We start from the raw sequence: 21,413 nt of genomic DNA, 5'->3' as shown, positions 1-21,413 counted from the left end.
TGAACAATTACGGAATTAGAAATTCAGTTTAAGTATATATTGTTATCTATATTAAGATCTGTCATATGATATATTTAGTTTATTGTTCTGTTATATGTTTTATATTTCCAAGAAAAGTGAAATAAAGTTTTGCTGAGAAATGATTTTAAGTGGTAGGCTTCCAGACAAACCTAATACAGGATTAAAAAAAAAAAGGAGTGTAACACTGTTCACTTTGGCATTGATGATTCACTGGAGCAATTCATGTTGCTCAGGCCATTTTCCTTATATTGGCAAATGTTTTGATCACTCAAAGCCATGATAAACTTGAGCATTTTGCTAATTCCTTTTACAGGTACTCTGTGGTGGATGTATTTGATGAATATTTATCCTATATGAAATTACAAAGACAACATTTTGATTGCCTAGCCAGGCTCAATCCACGTCCTTTAGATGAAAAAATGGTGTGAAAACTACCTTGTCATTTTTTCAATGTCATCACCAAATTCTGAGTATTTTACAGAAGCATTTAAATTGAAAATTATGGGTTATTTGATGATTTTATATGTAAAGAATTTCAATTACGAGAAATACCGGTCAAATCACATCGAGTAGTTAACATAGCGCTATAAGTTCAGCTGCAATGTATCTGTAATCCCTTTGCGACTTTATTTGATTGGTGTTTCACAGTATATTCAAATAAAAGATTGTAAAATGATTTTCTATATTTTAACATGAAAACAAAAATCCACACTGATCAATCAGAGAGCTGATTTTCAAGTACATGGTGTAATCAAATCTGTATCATAATGATTAATCTACATGTATCTGCTTTTATTATATACCTATATAAATTCTGTAAAAAATCGGCTTGTATTTCACAATTAAATATGAATAGACAGACAAAAATTCCGTATTGTACCTTTTAAATTCCGTATTGTACCTTCCGTATTGTATGATGCCGGACTATTTTCATTAATATGCATGACCCGGCACATTTCTATAAATAGCGCACATAAAAACTTCACTGAGTTCCATTTAATATCGATAAACATTGAAGATTTCGTTCAAGAACAAAACAAGAATCAAAATGGTAAAGGTATATAATAAAAGGGTCATTATAACAGTAGCTGGATCTGGGACTTTGTATTCGGCTCTCGTGGATTTTGCCAGGTCGGATCACACTCGGCGCTTGCGCGCCTCGTGAGATCCAATCTGGCAAAATCCACTTGAGCCGAATACTGCATCCCAGATCAAGCTACTGTTATAATAACCCTATTATATTCAAGTTTTTAAAACCATACATGTGCTTGATAATGATGCAAAATGCGAAACTTCCTAATTTCACTTGAATATTGAATAGATTTGATACTGCAGTGTAAAGTTTAAGATTTCAAACAAGGAGTCTATGATAAAGTCCGAGTAAATGTTAAAGTAAATCTAAGTGAAATAAGTACCATTTCTACTATATTTTGGGCATGTTAAAATTATAAATTAATCAGGTTGATATCTTATGATAGGATAGAAACAATAAATTCCTTGTTTCACATCACATTCCTATCATGTGATATGCTTTAGAGAGCTTTTTTTACATATTTTTTTACAGACCACTCACCACCTTTGTAAGTTCTGCTCAGAACTCATTAGATCACTTACTTCTTACATTTTATTCCTTGTAAGAAACCATTCTGTAAATTTAAAAAAAAAATACATAAATCTGCAGATATGTAATGTCCGTGTTAGTAGACATCAATTTTAGTGATGGTAGACAGAACTCTTTACTACTTTGTCTGCTGTCAGTTACTTTAGTTACCTCCCTTCTCATATGTAGCTCTCATCTTTAGAGGTAATGACCTCCAGATTTTGGCTGATAATGTTATTTCTTTACTTTTAAATTGAAGTTTGGTCATATTATGAACTTAAAAATGGATGGGCCATCGTCCTGCATCAACATCTTTACTTAAACATCCTCTCATCTGAAACTACTGGTCAGAATTACTCTGAACTTGGTCATTAGCATTCTGGCATAGACCTCTATCAAGTTTGTTCAAATACTTCACCTTGACCCCTTTTAGGGGTGGCCAGAGTTATAAATAGAAAAACATTTAAAGAATTCCTTTTCATGAAATGTTGGATCTTCATCAAAATTGGTCAGTAGCATCATAATAAGGTCCTCTCCCAGTTTTATTTATATGGGGGCGCTTGGCCCCTTTTAATGGCTGCTAGAGCTAAAATTAGAAATATCTTTAAACAACTTCTTCTCATGAACCACCGCATGGATATTCATCAAGCATCATGTAACATCATAATTCATTATAAGGTCTTATGCCAAACTGGCACTTGGCCCTTTCAGGGGCCACTAGACTTAAAATAGAAATACCTTTAAATGATTTCTTATGATGAGTATGATTTTAGGTGTGTTACAGTAAAATATAGAAAAAACCTTTAAATAACTTTTTTAATGAACAGCTTAAAGGATTTTCCTCAAACTAGTTAGGAGCAATGTCAGATGGCTAGGTTTTCTTCAGCTGAGAGACTTGGGCCCATTGTGGCCTCTTGTCCATTTGCTCTGTCATTGTTATTTAGAACAGACTGTACTGAAACTGCATAAATATATTATCGGCAGTTACAAATGGCTCAGTCAAATCTTATTAGTGTAAATTTGTAAAAAAAAACCCCAAATTTATGGCAAATTGAGTATTTGCCAGTTTTATGTAGTCTTAAGTTTCGGACTTAAAATGAATGTTAATGAATAGGGCTACTGAGTATTATACATTGTACCTAATAAGAGAATCAGTTGATGTTTATTACCAGACTGTACTTATATTGCTACCTAGAGTTGTAATACACAGCTGCACATCTCATTTTCAATTTGTGTTAATTATGTAATGGCAGAGAAAAGCAGTTTAAATGACTGATGTTTGTCGGCAATATTTGGCAGTGAAAGGACACCTGTCTTGTGCAATAAGTCAAATTCCTCTGTTTGTTTTGGAATTATGTGCATTAGACTGGAAAACATGACTTAACTTCCAGCTGAGGTGGGTTTAATTTCAATTTCAAATCATGTTAGAACAGGTTAATGGCAAATTGTGCGGTCCTATACTTAATTAAGCTTGGTGTTGGGAAGTTTAACAAATTAATTTGCACCATTGATATGTTTCTACTGTTTGGTCCGTGAAGTCTGTTACAGATTTTTAGCTTGACTATTCAAAGAATAGTAGAGCTGTTGGACTCACCAGTGTGTAGACGTCCACGTCGGCGTCTGCATCCCGATTTGGTTAAGTTTTTGTATGTAAGTTGGTATCTCAGTAACCACTTGTGGGAATGAATTGAAACTTGACACACGTATTCATTGTGATAAACTGACTTACATTGCACAGGTTCCATAACCCTATTTTGCTAAATTATGCCCCATATTTGACTTTTGTATTCATTCAATTGACAAGGCTGTTGAATAGTCGAGCATTGCTGTTCTCTGACAGCTCTTGTTAACTATATATTGGCTTTAGTTTTCAAAATTCAGATTTTAGTTTTGAATTGTTCAACAGATCTCAAGAGGAGGTTTCAGAAACTCCTGAATTGCATATATAGCGTTTTCCCACCCAAATTTATACACTACATGTAAAAGGTACGGTTTTTACTTTATTTAGAAAATATATAAAACAAGGTATTTTTAAATCTCTAAACTTATAAAAGCAAATGACCATACAGCTTATAACTACAGGTCACTGAAAAGATTACAGTGTTTTATAATTTATTTTTAACCAAGGCTTATAGCTGGTAGGAACTTCATTTTTCCCAAACTTCTATTGCAGTTCATACTTCAAACATTTTTTCCCCAGCTGGAGTTAACTTGGTCAGGATTCTGTTACAGTTTTATGATCTTTTTTGTATGTTTAAGTTGGTATAACCCTAGATCACTGCTTAGACATGGGTATAAAATCAATTTAAGACCGATAACAAAATTTTGTGATAGCATATCGTCAGGCAGGGAAAATAGTGCAATAAAACGTTTGGGTACAAGGGGTTACCCCAGTAAGCCTCCGTGGGAAATTGATAATGAGTAAAACATTTTATTCTGTTTGAAGACCTATATCTTTTTGTACTCATAAGGACTAACTTTGTTTTTTTTTTCTGTTTAATTTGAGATTGAACAGAAATTTTCAAAATGTGTGGTTGTATAAACTTCCTTAATATAATAAAAAAGATACAGAAATTTTAAACATTTTATTGAAAGCTTTATGTACCACTTTAAATTTCGAAGATGTCTTGAATCAAGCAAAAAAGGTGAAATTTTCACTGACATAGCTCTCTCCCATGATCAGTATTTTTGAAAAATATTTTTGTTACATGTATACATTGCTTTAATGCATACTAGAATATTTTTATGTATGCAGAATTGAATGGTGCAATGGTATATATTTGCAACTTTTCCGAATTTCATGACTTTTGATGAATTCAAACTTCTTTCTGTTAAATTACCACCTAGGAGAATGTGGCACAGTTGCGTAGTCAGGACATTTTTCTATTAAGTATGCAAGGGGTTTACTTCTACAGCGACTAATGAGCAGTTTATTTATCCTAATGAAACAGCAGCAGATGAAATGTGACAGATAACCACATTATTTAATTAAAACTAGTAGTGGCTTCATTTAACGACTGTAAAACATGCCTATTTCTTTACAGCTTGTAAAAATATAGTATGCTACCGTGAGAAACTGTCAATTCACTTTGTATCATTGATTTTATCAGCCATTGTACATTGCAGGGTAATAGTTAAATGAGAATCAAAATGTGATATAAATCTGCATTATAAAAGATTACTGTAGTGGTTTTAATTCAAGGTCTGTCGCAATGAAATTTTACAACTAGGCTTTGCATATTTTCTTTGTAGATATAAGCTAAAATAAAGGGATCTACTTTTGTAAGAAAATGGATAGCAGTATATATAGTGAAAACACAGAGAGACATTGAATCTTTATTTTTTTCCCAATCTTTACAACACCGAATTTATTTTATAGATGTATTTTATTTCAATCTTTATTTCCAAAACAATATTATTTTTCACTTCACAGACCGCGTTAAGATTATGCACGTTATTTTCAACTATTATATCGAGTAATTGGATAATTAATAATAATTGTCCACGTAACATCCGTTCAGGTCCACCCTCAAACATGGGTAGTGACTGGAACTGTAACTCACGGGATGAAACCGGACAAACCGTGCTGTCACAGGATCTGGAAGCGCATTCGTGGCATGCGCAGAACTTGAGGTACCGTTTAATAACTGAAAAAAAAAAGAACAGTAAAAACACCGAAACAAATGATAAGAATTTATCCAATCTGCTCTTTTATTTCCACGTAAAAAGTTTTATAAAAACATCATTTGTCTGAAATATCCATTAATTGGCTATTTTGAGGTAAAATATATTGTTTGTATGGAAAGCTATGTATGAGAGAATACTGTAACACCATATGGCATCCATAGCAGAAAAAACTTAACATATGAGATAGAAAAGTTACAAAGAGCTGCAGCCAGATATGTTATGAATGACTACTCATACCAGAGCAGCGTAACATCAATGCTTGAAATTCTTAAATGGCAGACATTAGAACAAAGAAGAATACATGCATCTTTAATAATGTTGTATAAAATATCACACAACCTCGTCTCTGTAGATCATAACCACCTGACAACCTCTAGAAATTTAAACTTTATCATTCCATCTTCAAGAACACAATATCATATGAACTCCTTTTTTCCCTGCACAATCAGATACTGGAACGCCTTACCTTATAACATCAAGGACAGTGTGAACGTTCAGTGCTTCACATCTGACATAGACTCGTATATGTACTAATGTCATCATCCTGTTTTTATTTTTAACAAGCTGTATATATTACTGCTCTTACTCTCTTAACACATGCATATCATGTATCATGTAACATAGCAACATGCTTTTAACAACTGCCCCGACCTCCCAGTTACGATCAGAAATTGATTGTTGGGAGTAGATCGAGTCACTCTTCATGATCAGATCATAACATTAATTTTTTAAATATACATGTACTTTTCCCTAACTAGGGCTTCATTTCCGAACAGTTTAAAATTTGCTTGTCCCTAACCGGGGCTTCTTTTCCGATTTTTAAATCATACTTATCCCTAACCGGGGCTTCATTTCCGAGCTTTAAATTATGCCTGACCTTAACCAGGGCTTCATTTCCGAACTTTAAATTATGCCTTACCACAGAGCTTTATTTATACCACATTACACATTACAAAACACAGTTGCTTAGAACTATGGATACGCAACCATCACGCCCCTAATCAAAATACAAATGTGAGGAAACTTACCAAAGCAGTTCCATTTACGTTGTCAAGCACGTTATTAAACGTTGTTCCGTCTGTACTGTAAGATATACGGTAGCTACCTGTGTAATACGTGCTACTGTAGCTCTGAGTGATTGCAGCAAATACACGTGCTAGTCTCCCTGCAAATGTAAGTTTATTTACATGAAAGTTTCATATCTGTGGCAATTTGTGCAGCCAATTTCAGAAACTAAAACTCCGTAGTTCAAATCGGATATTGTTTCAAAAAACGATAAACAAAACTGATGTGTTTATGGCACATTTTCTTCGTTAGACCCTGTGGCAATTTGTGCAGCCAGTTTCAGAAACTAAAACTCCGTAGTTCAAATCGGATATTGTTTCAAAAATCGATAAACAAAACTGATGTGTTTATGGCACATTTTCTTCGTTTGACCCTGTCGCAAATGTATTTAACGAGGTTTAGCTTGACAATGAAGTTTACACTTAACATACCGAAGTCTACCTGCAGCCACGAGTTCCCATTGGCGCCACACCAGCCTTTGCCGCCGCCGTCAGAGTTATCAAGACGGCCGCTTGAAGCTGTATAGTTTTCCCTCGTTAGATAAGCTGACATCATGGCCTCTGGTATGATTGATGTATTTTTGATACCCAAACTGTTTGACGTACACGCTGAAATGGAAATCAAATTATTTCAGGCGAATAACAAGAAATTTAGATAGAATCTGACCTTGTTTGTATGGCGATATGAGCCGATTTTCATGTTTGCATGTATTGATCTTAGGTCGGAGCTCAGCTTTGGGTCTGTTTCAGTCTGTCATAGGGTAGGGGTGGGGGATTAATTTAATTGCATCCGATGATGGACAAACTCCGTCAATATTTGCTGTTTCAAAACAAAAATTGGACCTTAAAGATTTATTTCGCAATGCCAAGCAGATCTTTTGATTTTTTTGTTTGCAAAAAGTCGTTTTAACTGGTAACCAATGACTTTTGTGAACGTGATACCAGTTATGTTGAACAGCTGGTCACAAATGGGAAAAGTTACATAGTTTGCCTTTGTAAAGGTGTTTTGCATTTTTTTTTATTCCGGAAAAGCTCTCAATGAGGCAAACTACCATTTAGATTTTTGATTTTTTTATATGGTAAAAGCTGTGCTTGACAAAACTGTGGCAAGCCGTCGCCTTCCAGGTCAAAAAGTCGAAGTATGAATTACGCTGCGTAGCCATGGTTGTTTCTAGCCAGTACCAATAAATCGATAGCCCAGAGAAATTTGAAAAATGATATAAAATTCAAGAACGTACATATTTCGCAGTTGACTCCACTGTATTGCTCTGTACAGTTACACACGTAGGGAACTTCTCCCATCTTGTCAATACAATAGCCACCATGTTGACAAGGACTGGACGGAATACATTGGTTTCGCTCTGAAATTACATACATTTTAAACGTGGAGTGACTGCAATCATAAATATCTGTTCAATATGAAGTGGATACATCTAAAAACACCATTATACAAAATACAAAGTAATACTGTTTATAAACCCCATTGACATAATGATAAATGATTTATGGACAACCGTGGCCGAGCGGCTATGGTCGTATGCATTGTAAAAACACAAAGTTCGTATTTTGTTAAATATTGCTAAAATCAGATTTTTAAGAAGGACCTTTTTCATATGAAACACTATGGGGATTTTTTTTTGTAGCGAGCACAACCAAGGACTATAAATATATTTTGACATTTTACAGAATGTTTGGTCATTGTTTGGTTATATATGGTAACAACATCGAAGGCTTCCCACAACCAAAATGTTAAAAGTGTTTTTATTTATATCTTAAAAAGTCTTCAATAATAGCAGTTATTGATGAAAAGACACTTAGAATTTATACCAGTTATATGCCATTTTGGAACAAAAGCGATCATTCTCCTTCCATGGAAGTAAGTGGACATATGTTTTTTATGTCTTCCCCATAGTATGAATAGCTCTCGCATATGTATTTGTCATAAAGTGCTTTCAAATCGCTAACCCATAATTTCCATTCTGAACACCGCATCTGCATATTTGTCATTTGAGTTTGTTGCCCTGACTGTGAAACTGTAGATGGCGTTTACGTCGGGCACGTGACCTGTTATTCTACTTCCGGCGGAATCGATCTGAAGCCCCGGCGGCATTGTGCCTGCGACCACCCGATATTCCATTTTACCATTCTCAGGGTCCTTAAAGTAAAGGAACATCTGTAAATTTGTTTGAATTTTCCACTGAATGATAAAACTTTCTGAGATACGTTCTTCAAACTCGGTGGCATGGAGAAAAAAACAAACAGAAGCGCACATATAACTTTACAGGCTGTAATTCAGTTATATTAAAGAAAAAATACACTAAGATTCCACAAGTTTTGCTACCCGGAAGTAGGAGAATTAAGAACTTTGCGTGTATGTTATTCACAAATGACAGATGACTAGAGTTGTTGCTTTTTTAGCGGCTTTGGTTCACTTAAGAATCATTCGCACCAGAGCCTTTTATATTAATCATGTAATATTTCTGACGAAGCAAAGAAAGAAAATATGGTAACATTAATAACAAATATGATTTTTTTGCATATATCTACAGTTCTTTACATTCGGTTTATACAGGACTCCGTGTTAGAAAGGGTTTCGTTGTGTTAAACATTTCTGTCTTACCAGAGCCTCGAGTTTAACGTTGACTGTCTCCCCTCCAAATGCTGTGTAGAAGAATCCAGTAGCCGAGTGCTCCTTCCATACTGGCGGCAGCCCATTTATCACCTAAAGTAAAAATAAGAAATTAACAGAAAAAATACACACGTAATAAGTATAGTTTGAATGTTATTCAATAGGAATTTAGTCTTTTTCACAGAGAAATTCTACTTAACTTTCAAAATTGGCATGACTTTACATACTGAAATTCTGGTCTTATAATTAATGTTGATAACAGGTGGGTAAGCAAAGTTTGAAATTGATCAGTGCGCATCTAATTGGTTTACCAAAGAATGAAATTGATCAGTGTGAGCATCTGTTTGATGAAGCAAAGTTTAAAATTGATCAGTGCTCATCTAATTGGTTTACTTCACCGGAACCGCCGAGACGTCCGCGTTGTGGTGAGGGGACATATGTCGCTTACTAAGTCACGCTTGACCTAGTTAGCGACACATGACGAACATCGGCGGTAGTGGCAACTATCGATTCGTGTGCGGCTGGTCGTCTGATCTGGTGTTGGTCCTTCTCCAGCAACCGGGGTCTTGGGATCTGGTAGACACACCCCGAATTGACACCGGAGAAACACATTTGGTACTACCAACCGGACTTGTCAACGACGGGATGAAGACTGCTAGATTCCAGCACTCCGGGCTGACAGTCGCTTAGAGCGAAGAACAACGCTGGGTCACGCCGTGAACCTGGCGGGTTGGAGTCTCCTAACTCGATGCCGGATCGACATCTCTGAGAGATTTTGTTTTACTGATGTTCTGACTTGGCCTTCAGCTGGTTTTCGACGACGAAAGACTCCGGGGATTCGCATATCGGCCAGATGCAGACGGATCGACCAGACGTTAAAATTTAGACATCAGGAACGGCGCAGGTCAACATTTAAGTTAGCAAGTTAGCAGAGGACGGAATTTTTCTTTAAAAGTCGGACAACAATGATTGTGCCGTGAGATGATACGAGTATCATAACAATGTTAGTACAACTACAAGTGAGGGACAACACAACATTAGACGATTCAACTTTATTGGACGACCTAACTCTAGACGATCAACCTTAGAGGACTCAACATTAGAAGATTCAACTTTAGTATCATAATCATCTCAGAGAAGAAAACTTAGAGAATGCTCGCCCATATGGAAGTAGCTGGAGGCGAGGATAAATAAAACGACACACACACACTAATTGGTTAAGCAAATAGTTAAATTGATCAGTGTGTGCATCTGATTGGTTAAGCAAAGTTTGAAACTGACCAGTATGCATCTGACTTGTTCACCAAAGTTTGAAATTGACCAGTGTGTGCATTTGAATGATTAAGTAAAGTTTGAAATTGATCAATGTGTTTCTGATTGGTTAAGCAAAGTTTGAAATTTATCAGTGTGCATCTGACTAGTTAAGCGAAGTTTGTAATTGACCAATGTCAAAGTAGCACGTGTTTTTCAGTTTTATAACCAGCGATCCATGTTTAAAGCGGCCACCTTTTATACTTCAGGAGACACAAAAAAAATGTCCTTAATAAGAACAAATATTCTGTAGGTCATTCCTTCCATATAAAGTAATATCTATGGAATAAAAAATGTCTATACAGGAAACACGTATAGGGAAAACCTGTTGTTGTGCAAAGTGTCTATCTAAACAGGCGGTGTCGTTAAAGCCAGTACTCATTTTAGCACAAGAAATTCGAGATAACAATACCTTTATGAGGTGTAGAATATCCTCCCCCTCGAAGTATACGCTGCCGCCGTTGGTTCCTGGTACTATGTAAACACTGGCGTCAGCACCAGACTACAACACAACAACGACAGAGACAGTGATAGAGATAATCATGTCAATAAGAAAAATAAAATTCTGTTTCTTCCAAACAGCTGCCAATTGTGACAGTACATTCAAATGTCGCGCTCACGATATATGGAATTTGAACCTTCCAGTTGTGGGATATTGAGTTCGAGCCCCCGTGGTGCAAGGTTATAAAGTACCATTCCTGGGATATCAGGTTCGAGCCCTTGGGTGGAAATGATAAAATTAGCGATGACTACATCATTTGTTCGACCTTTCGATGAGTTAAGTTCATTTGTTTTCAGCAACTTTGAGACTAAACATAATTGGCCTTCATTATCTGTGAAGAAAGTCCCGTCCCAGTATTACACACCACATAAATGATCAGTCAAAAAAATAACTTGTCCACTTTGAATTAAAGCTTGAATCAAATCAGACTGAATAAGTGATGTTGAATAATTCTGCCATAAAATTCTTCGAAATAAATAACTTGGAGACTTGCAATTTAATTTTAAAACTAGATCACGTTATTGGAAACGATTAAGAAACAAATTCCCGCGCTAACACGGAAAACAGACTTTAGTTAAATGGACATAACGATCATTTTGTGATGGAAATTCAACATTAAAAATCTGAAGACGATTTCTTAAGAAAGGAACGTTGATATATTTGTCTGGAACTATCTTTTTTATCAACAGAAGTGGAACGACTAACAGCCATTACTGAAAACAATTTAAAAAAAAAAAAAGTGTTTAACCTGAAGAGTGACATTTCCATCATTATCCGCCTCTAAGGAAATATTCGGGTAATGGATTTGCAGAATCCTGAAAAATAGACACAAGAAAACATTTAGAGGCACGTCTCCAGATTTATGTCTGAAAGGTATTTTTTTCAGATTAGTACTTGTACAGTCCTTTAATGCAATGCATGTCAGGATGTATACCATGCATAGTAAGTTGACTTTCGGTTGTGTTTAGATGAATAAGGTTCAGCGATGCATTTTTACTTGGGTAAAGTTTATTTATACATTGGACTTCCGGTCAGTAAGTCGCGGGTTCGAAAACTTTTACCCCGGTGTAATTACAGCGTAAGCGCTGGTCATAAAAGCAGTCATCGCTCGTGTGAGAACTCGTAGATGTATTATCTACACTAAACTGAGTTACCATATTCTCTGATTGTTGAATAATTAAAGGAAAATAGTTGTTTCACATATACACATGCATGATAAAGAAATAAAGAACTACACTAGTTAATGTATGTTACAAAATTTATATTTACTTACCCTCCATCATCACAAATAATGAAAGAAAATAGAAAACTTGAAGAAAGCAGCGAAAGAAAAACACAAAAATTAAGCGAGGCCATGTTGCAATGACTAAACAACGGAAATTCCCGAAAGAATCCGAACTTACCAAGGCGTAATTTTTCTCTAAGGCGTCCGTAGTTATGGATACAAATCTTTCAAACATATTTGCCCTATTTTATCAAATATCAGTCAACCGGACCACTTGTCAAGCTTGTATAGAAATCAGGACACACGTGTTTACGTTTAAGGTGTTTATCACAGACACTAAGAAAACTATGCAAATGCCATAAATTGCATAGAAATATTTTTTTTTAAATATTTTTTGAGGTAATGTGACGTAATGATGTTGAAGGTTATCTTGAAGAAACTATCTTACAAATATATATATATATATTGCGTGTGGTCACTGCGGTGTTCACTCCGCTTATACCCCAGTCACACATACGGCACGGCTAGCTACGTCTAGCCACGGATATAAACGTAGTAATCCGTATCGATCTGTACCTGAGCCGTACGGATTGGTACGGATTACTACTTTGAGGTACGGCTCAGGTACGGATCGATACGGACCGTGGCTAGACGTAGCTATCCGCGCCGTCTGTGTGACTGGGGTATTACACACTGATAGTTAAGATGACAGCATTAATCCACCGCTTGTGTTTCCGTGGTCCACGCGAATATAGTCCAGATCAGGATATATTGCCATTTTTCTGCCTTTCAGTCACATGCCACTATTTCCCTTGCATTAAGATCAACTTCATTTTTTTTTTTGTATTTTTATTATACGAATCTCGCAAAATGTGAAAGGTGGAAATGCTGATAAAACATGTTTTACCTCGTTACTTTAACAAAAATCATAATAGCGGCATTCTTATTCATCATACGTTCGTCAAAATCCCTGGAAGAACAACTAGGGGACCATGGTAGGCCTGAATGAATACCGAAGACAACATGAAACAAAACTAAAACAAGGCTATCTATATATTAACTTGACAAGTCATAAACATTTTGAGACAGTCCCTAAGACACAATTTTGTGACCTGATCGCAGCCGAATTATCTGTAACCCCCTAGATCGAAGTTAGAAGGATTTCTTTCATAAGCAACGTATGCATCTTACAAAAATTTGGGACGAATGTAGTTCAAATATTTTGATACCCATAAAAGTTACAAAAAACTGTATTTCCGGAGGAAAAATGGCGAAATCGGCAATTATTCTGTTGGCGTTAATTTCTTCAGCATTCGCTAGGTAAATGCAGAATTTAAAAAAAAATGACATGATTTTCTTTCATATATGTATATGTAATATTTTGCTTCAAAAATAAGAATTTTGCAGAATTTTAATTATTAACAGTACATTTCACTATGATTTTTCCACAGTTTTCTGGAGGTAGATTACCCGAATGTGAACGTATCAGCAGAAAGAAATGGTGATGCTATCTTTGAGGTAAGTCGTTCTTAAAAAGATAATTTACATGTTTTCGTAAAATTTTCTTGAATGATGGGAAGCGGCAAAAAGTAATCCGACATTATTTATAGATATAACCAAGACTAAAGTCTGCCTCTTTGGCTAATCGGTGTAACTGGACAAGAATGTGCCTCCGCGGGCGAGTGATGAATACCCGCTGACCTTGAAGCACGTGTAGGTTCGAAACCTCGCTGGAGGTGAAGATGTCTTTCATGTGAGGAAACCAATCAGATTGGTGGTTCTACCTAGGTGCCCGCTCGAGACAAAATAATACCCGGAGGTGACTCAATGGTTATTGCTCCACTTCCTAAAGCTGGAGAGTCGCGATAAGACAGTGTCGGTGTAATGTTAAACCTAACAGAAACAAAACAAAACCTGGAGGAGGAAAATGAAATCCAATTTGTATTATATCAATTTATTTCCAAACGTTGTGATTTACAGGCTGGGGCTGGCGGAAGTGTATTTTTGAAGCCAGGTGCCGGTGGAACAGTGTACATAAATAAAACTGACCTTAAAAAATTCATTGAGGTACTATATTTCATCAATATAACACATTATTAGAAAGCGATTTTTTGGAAAAGTTAAAAATAAATCATTAATCTTGTTGTACTACTAATACCACAACAACATTAATAGCAACAACAGCAAAATATCATTTTAAGAAAAAAATCTTTTAAATATTTGGGAATGTTATATCAACAACAATAACAAACTTTCTATATATCTAAACCTGGTTTTCAATCATAAACTTCACTGATATTTCAGAAGGTGAAAAGTTTGCCTCCGATCTGGACAAAACGTTCACAACATGGAACGCTGGGAACTTTCATGTCCGGACAGTATGTGCAAGTTAGCGTCGAGGCTATTGTAAGCAAAATATTTCATCATTTGTTTTAAAATATGTTTGTGTCTTATCTTGCATTTTAATATATGAACCGTACCATGAGAAAACCAACATAGTGCATTTGCGACCAGCATGGATCCAGACCAGCCTGCGCATCCTCGCAGTCTGGTCAGGATCCATGCTATTCACTAACGGTTTCTCTAATTTCAATAGGCTTTGAAAGCGAACAGCATGGATCCTGACCAGACTGCGCGGATGCGCATGCTGGTCTGGATCAATGCTGGTCGCAAACGCACTATGATGGTTTTCTCATGGCGCGGCTCAATTATTATAAAAGAATTATACTGTATTGTCATTTATCCTATATGCATTTAATATTGCATTTTAAAACTATTGTAAAGAGTAATCTTTGGTTCTTACTTGCAGATTTTTAATTTACATTCACAGTATTCTTTCAAGATATAAATTAATAGGTGCTTGAGCAGTTATATATAACAAACGAAGCTACGCAATGATTTTAAAGGTGGTTAATCAGATGTTTATAAAGTAATGATTCGAAAGTTTAAGAAATGACCATTTATACATATTTGTGTCCATTTGTTGCTTAATATATGCTTTCACTGGAGTCAGTGTTTAAACATATCGAGGGCTGAGCGCGAAACTATTGTATCTTGTTCTTTATCTATATACAGTTACAATAGTTTCGCGCTCAGCCCACGATATGTACTTTAATAATAAACTAACTTTGCCTGAGTAATGATATGAATATAAGAAAATTTTATCATATTTGAAAAAGATTTACATTAAGCCGGAGTTTGTATAACCATTATAACCTCCCTTTATCTATTTTGTTGGCGCAACCAAGATATTGGAGTCAATTAATTCGAAAGCTACACACTATTTTGCAACTTGCCTTTTCATTCAGATTGTTAAGATATCTACAATATCTATGAAAGCAAATATAAAACTAAAAATATATTGATATTTTGAAAAATTTTATATTAAAGGGAAGTAATAAAATAGTAGAACATACATTTCTAATAAAAATCTAACTTTATATAATGGGTATTTTGATCATGAAATAAATATCTAACAGAATACTCTAAAGATGAAAAAATGCACTGTTGAACACCTTAACTGCCTTTTTCATCAGATAACAAGTGTAAGTTTCGTTGTTCTGTTTAAAGGATCCAGACGGAAGTGGTATTACCTATAGTTTGATTTCCGGTCATCTACCTCCTGGCACTGTACTCAATATGACAAGTGGAAAAATCAGCGGCCGGGCTCCAGATATTGACGCGGAGTACTCGTTTGGTATCCGGGCAACAGACAATCATGGAAAATACGCTGATGGTGTCTTCAGTATTGATATCAGGGGTACACACTGTCAATTTTTTTGTAAAACTCATTTTTTTATGTATTCTGAAAAGTGTTCCTCAAATATTCTGACACATTCGTTTCGTAGTCTAATCGAACAGTATTCGCTCTAATAGCTGATTGTGTTTAAACTGACAAACTTATAGGTAGCTCTAGACTGGCTCCCGTCCCTATGTTTGTTCTTATTTACATATATCAGTTTTCTTCATCAAGAGGGAAGTAACTCCAGAAGGTTGTTTCTACATTGACTTTTTTTATTGCCCCTGGCTCCAAACATAGGTTCAGCCATCAGATAAAATTGTGCTATTTTAGAGGCTTAAAATTTTCTAATAAAATGTTTCCTGTATTTATATAAAAATAACCATGCAGCCAGGGAGCCGGGCTAAGGTAGCTCACCAGCGCTTCAATTTCGGGTCTGATTGTTGCAGATTTCATTGTGTGTTTGTTTGGCTCAAATAAATTTCTAGCATCTTTTGACATTCTCACATTATTTGTACGGAAAACACTTTCTGAGGGACTACTGCTCTTTTGTGCACATTTAAAAGAAATCATTTGCCAAGTTTCCATGTTCAGTTTACATATATTCTCAGTTCGCATGGGAACACATTGCATAGGATTTCTATCTTTCAGAAAAAGACCAATGCAGCAGCAGTCCGTGTATGAACGGTGGTACCTGTCAGGATGAATTAGGCAACTTTAACTGTTCTTGTCCCCTCGGTTACGGCGGTAACAGGTGTCAAACAGGTAACGTAATATAAAATATCAAATTATGAATTACCAGTTTTCTTTTTTTACACTGCGGCTGCGAATGTTAAAAGCTGACTTTGTTAAGACATGAAATAAAACAAATATAGATTATTAGATAGAAGTAATTTGAAAATAACTGGATATGAATTAAAATTATGGGGAACACTCTTGCTACTAGAAATTAAGATTAAAGTACCGACAACCATTACGTTGTCGTGCATGTGCCGGTTTGGAAAAAATACACTGATAATCATCATCCTTTCACATTCATTTAAAGTCAAAATATAATAATTTCTTATTTGATAATGATAAAAACAATACTTGCTGTTTCATGAATAGTTAGGGCCTGCTGAAACGTGTAAATGTAACACATTTTTCATTTCTATGCGAATGAATTAATAGTTTGTAAACAAGTGCAGCGAGGATAGAAACACTGACATCAAAGCTTTATCAAGTGTCATGGATGCTAATGGCAAAATACCTTTCAGTATGTGACATCAGTGCACTGGGTGTTTCCAACAGTTTGAAGACAATACCCGACGCCCAAATGTCAGGCCATCTCACATTTGGAACTCATCAACCCTGGGACGGTAGACTTGGGTCGACCACCGGCTGGGTTGGTAACGACAGTGATTCCTGGCTCCAGGTAGGAATGTTTTAAATGACAGTGGTTCCAGGCTTCAAGGAAATTGTATATGTAAATGTTTTTGAAAGACTGGGTTGTCTATGACTATGAAACCTGGGGTCGTGAGTTCGAGCCCCCGTAACTAACATTAAACATTACTAATATTGTGATAAAGCTCTCGTGCATGTGTGTTTTACAACACGTTAAAGAACCAGAGAAGTTTCTGGAACTGGAGCGTACTCTGTACATAACACTATACTCCCACTAACATTACGAACAGTCTTCTGGAGGAGTCGCCCTTAAGGTTATTAAGCTTACAAAGAAAACAAACAGACGGTAGGTTCTGACTTAAGGTAAATTGTATATGGGAAAGTGACTACGCGCACTTAATGCTTCCGTGTCGAAATAACATACAATATATTGGCAGTCACATTCCTCTCTTGCCGGGTTTCAAGCTCATGGCTCTTGGGATAAAAATCAGACGATGTACGTCGGACACACATTTCATCCACTTTTATGTATGATATACAAATGTAATACTATTTTTCATGTATCACTATATTTTATAACTATAATACATTTCAGATTGATTTGGGAGAGACACGTGATGTGTATGCAGTGGCCACACAAGGGTATCATTCATCAAGTTATTATATCTCCTCGTTTAAGGTCACGTACAGTGTGGATGGGAATACATTCGTATACGCCCAGTCCAAGGGTTCTGAGGTAAGTCTTGACCGCTAACACTGTCAAGGGATAATACACAAGCTCCGCTAAGATACATGCATATCTTTTGCCTCTTTTAAGAAGAAGTGTCCAATATAAATTACAGGAGAAACTGTTCAAATGGAGATAGTGATGTATATGTGAAAAGATCCCTTATAAAACATTTTAGTTTTCTTTATCATTACACAACTGATGAGGGAGGTTGTGAAATGAAAACGATGCGTCAGGCGCTCTTTCCAGAGGTGTCATGTGCAAACTCCCGCGCTTTCACGTGGTATACCAGTTTTTCTTGTTTTCATGATTTTCTTCATTTAAATTAGACCAGTATTGTCTTCATCATAGGAAATATCAAAATTCCCCAAGGACGCCATGTTATCTTTCCCACATTTGCAAAGGATTTCGCAATTATTTCTGTGACCAAATAAAGATGTATCTAGCACATGTCTAAACTGGATTTAGCAGTTCACGAGAAGTCACTGCCCTTGTTAAAAGACACTCGAGAAACACACTTAGCACTTCTTTCCACAATTAACGTCTTAAAATATTTCTGAGATCTCACTTAAGTGCTGTTAAGTTTTGGTCTGTGCGCGTTGTTACAGAAATACCGCTAATCAAAGAAGTTTATAACTCGAGGCTGACTCTCAGTATTTTGCTGGATGCCAAAAATCCGCTCAAGAAATTTGGAAAAGACCAAATAGTTGTCTCACTTTTAGAAAACTGACATTTATAAACCTTTTTTTATAAAAAGGTTTCAATGAATCAAACTAAGGAGTCATAATAAAAAATGTAATCCTTTCCTACTTAAGAAGTAATCTTGAATTTCAAGTTTTGACATTATTCATACTTTAGAGGTTATTATATAGTATTTAAATTATATGTCAATATTGTTGCGGTTATTAGGGAATACTGATTATTCATCATATTTCAGTAGCTATTATGAGATACTAATAATACGTGTAATAATAAACTATTCTTTCTTAATTAGAAGTTAATAGGAAACTCTACCTATCTCTCCATATTTTAGAGGATATCTCTAATACAAGTATTGTACTGAAAATTTGTCAATATTCTAGAGGTTATTATGAAATACTGAATATTCTTAATACTTGCTTACAGATAATAATTCTTAATAGAGGTTATTATTAAATACTGATTGTTCGTTAATATATTGGAGGTTATCATGAAATACTGATTGTTCATTAATGTTTTAGAAGTTATTACAAAATATAAATTATCTGTTTATATTTAAGAGGTTATTCTGATTTCAAGTAAAGGTTATCATGAAATAGCCTACTGTTTATTCTTCATACGTTGGAGGTTGTTATCAAATACTGATTGTTCGTTAATATTTTAGAGAGTATCATGGTATATTGATTATTCGTTAATATTGTAGAGGTTTTAACGTAATAATAATTATATTAATATATTAATATGTTCATATTTTAGAGGTTATTCTGAATACTAGATATTTATTCATATTTAGAGGTAATTATGAAATACTGATTATTCATTGATATTTTAGAGGTTATTATGAAACAATAACTAGCTGCTCTTATTTCAGACGTTACAAGGCAGTTCCAACTACGACATGATCCAGAAAGACATGTTCGACTCACCGATAAAGGCCCGTTTTCTAAGATTCAATCCTGTGACATGGCATAGCGGAGGCCACCCAGGTCTGCGAGTAGAAGTGTACGGCTGTTAGGAATAATTCCAGTGTCTTATTGCTGATGACTAGACACGTTTAAATCAAAAAAAAAATACCCTTAGTTTTCTGTAAACTGAATATTAATTATCTTTCTTTGAGATAATGTTTTTTTTTACATTTAATAGTAAAGTAGATGTTTTGGCTTAACAGGATGTTGTTAACTTTGGTGAAACCATTGTTCCAGTTCACGTTTTAAACTAAACGTTTTATAATAAAGTACTGTACAGTGTTTAAACCTGAATAAAATTATGCTGCTTTGAACTTGACTTGTGTCTTTATGAATTAAATAGAAAACTACGTTTCAAAAGCCTTCATAAAGAAAATGACTGCCAACAAATGCAATTGCAGCGGACAGAAATTCTGATTCTAAACTGCCTAGAATTTTTCATCTCCTTTAAATTGCTCAGACACTTCAGGATCGCCCCTGTTTGCAATAACCAAACGTTTTTAAATAATATATAAGTCACTATTTTCACAAATACTCATTGAAACAAATTTATGATCTCAAACCAGACTATTAAAGATATATAAATCGCAAGTTTGTGATGACAACAATATCAACACAGTCGCTGTATCACCCTAGGAGATCATAAAGACATTCAAAAATATTTCCCTTCGGGCAATAAAATAACCCTCCCCTTGATTATCTTGCTTACATTCAATAAATCACAAGCAGACTGTGATTATTTTCCATGATAGGTTTACTCTTAAAACTTTTGTTGTGAAACTTAGCATTAAATTAAAAAAAATGTTGCGACAAGATTAAAATCAAGAAATAAATACTAGAAATGTTATAGAAAATGCTGGAGTTTTCTGATGATAAGGATATCTGTTAAAAATGGTAAGTTACAGAACGATGCTCGGATGTGATAAAAGTCCCGTATCGTATTTTTTTCAAACTATGAACTTACATAATCATTAATATTTTAAACTTCTATTCCGAAATTTATGTTACGGTAGAACTTGTCGTATCTGACATGGAATGGTATCGACTATAGAATCCAGATTGAAATATCTGGCTCGAGGGTAACTGTTCGTGTGGTAACGAGGCTCTGACGAATTACAAAAACAGTTACCCGAGAGCCAGATATTACAATCAGCACATTCTACCGGTGACATACTCTTTTGCTTGCATACCATTTTCTTCAGATAATAGAAGAAATGAAATAAGATTAACACTTTTCTTTTAGACACTATTTTTTTTTCTAGTAGCACATGAATTTGCGCATTCATTCATAATTACAGCACGAGAATCATGGTGTAAGATGAGTTTTTTTAGCACCGGAAAACCCGTCCTGTATGGCATACAAGAATAAATTTGTCGGATAAGTGAACCTGTCTTTTCAACACGCCAGTTGTATATTGTAAATGCTTCACATGATGCATGCTTATTGCAAGCAATAAAGCAAGTACGGCCATACTCGTATTTATATAAGTCTTGTTGAAATAAGTCTTTCAATAAAACAACGAAATCGGTTACAACATCAATAATAACAATGACCATTTATACAAAGCACCGAAATACCGTGCGTGAATTTTGCAACAATTTTGACGCAGGAATAGTTCCATTTCAACACACGCTGGTATGAATATTTTATCATAGCACAAAAAATCAGTAATTGACAGGCCTGGAACAAGTTTGTTTTTCATATCAAAAGTTAAAATAACGACATACATTTAAAACAGATAATTAATAATATCCCTAAAAGTATGTCAAATCAACGACATCATGACACCACACTGGACTAAGTTTACTTACTTATGCATAGAATTTATTTGTTAATGGAAAATTTGATTCACACAAATGT

General features: G+C 35.1%; 2 protein-coding genes across 2 annotated transcripts; one reads left to right on the top strand and one right to left on the bottom strand.

Annotated features, from left to right (window-relative positions):
- Positions 1-4,945: 4,945 nt before the first annotated feature.
- On the bottom strand, positions 4,946-12,205 carry LOC123554260 (uncharacterized). The gene is made up of 9 exons (XM_045344273.2): positions 12,088-12,205; positions 11,563-11,629; positions 10,725-10,814; positions 8,993-9,094; positions 8,338-8,527; positions 7,611-7,733; positions 6,805-6,981; positions 6,337-6,473; positions 4,946-5,268 (listed from the first exon to the last, which is right to left on the bottom strand). The coding sequence occupies exons 1-9, from the start codon at positions 12,168-12,170 to the stop codon at positions 5,110-5,112; spliced, it is 1,128 nt and encodes a 375-aa protein (XP_045200208.2). The 5' UTR covers positions 12,171-12,205; the 3' UTR covers positions 4,946-5,109.
- Positions 12,206-13,202: 997 nt separating this feature from the next.
- On the top strand, positions 13,203-19,866 carry LOC123555429 (uncharacterized). Its single transcript, XM_045346053.2, has 9 exons — positions 13,203-13,359; positions 13,491-13,557; positions 14,020-14,106; positions 14,344-14,445; positions 15,610-15,799; positions 16,430-16,543; positions 17,035-17,192; positions 17,757-17,897; positions 19,459-19,866. Exons 1-9 carry the CDS (start codon positions 13,220-13,222, stop codon positions 19,600-19,602), a joined length of 1,143 nt encoding a protein of 380 aa, XP_045201988.2. The 5' UTR covers positions 13,203-13,219; the 3' UTR covers positions 19,603-19,866.
- The last annotated feature ends 1,547 nt before the right edge of the window (positions 19,867-21,413 follow it).

This window comes from Mercenaria mercenaria, chromosome 7 (genome assembly GCF_021730395.1).
Source record: "Mercenaria mercenaria strain notata chromosome 7, MADL_Memer_1, whole genome shotgun sequence".
In the NCBI taxonomy this organism is placed as follows: Eukaryota; Metazoa; Mollusca; class Bivalvia; order Venerida; family Veneridae; genus Mercenaria; species Mercenaria mercenaria.
This window is presented reverse-complemented; position numbering and strand designations above follow the sequence as displayed.

Excerpts from the sequence above, each read along its gene's own strand:
- LOC123554260 (XM_045344273.2), bottom strand. The coding sequence starts at position 12,170 with ATGGCCTCGCTTAATTTTTGTGTTTTTCTTTCGCTGCTTTCTTCAAGT. Across the intron at positions 10,815-11,562 it reads ATGGAAATGTCACTCTTCAG|TCTGGTGCTGACGCCAGTGT; the intron begins GTTAAACACTTT and ends GTTGTGTTGTAG. Across the intron at positions 5,269-6,336 it reads ACGTAAATGGAACTGCTTTG|TTATTAAACGGTACCTCAAG; the intron begins GTAAGTTTCCTC and ends TTTTTTTTTCAG.
- LOC123555429 (XM_045346053.2), top strand. The coding sequence starts at position 13,220 with ATGCATCTTACAAAAATTTGGGACGAATGTAGTTCAAATATTTTGATA. Across the intron at positions 14,107-14,343 it reads ACCTTAAAAAATTCATTGAG|AAGGTGAAAAGTTTGCCTCC; the intron begins GTACTATATTTC and ends CTGATATTTCAG. Across the intron at positions 17,898-19,458 it reads CCCAGTCCAAGGGTTCTGAG|ACGTTACAAGGCAGTTCCAA; the intron begins GTAAGTCTTGAC and ends CTCTTATTTCAG.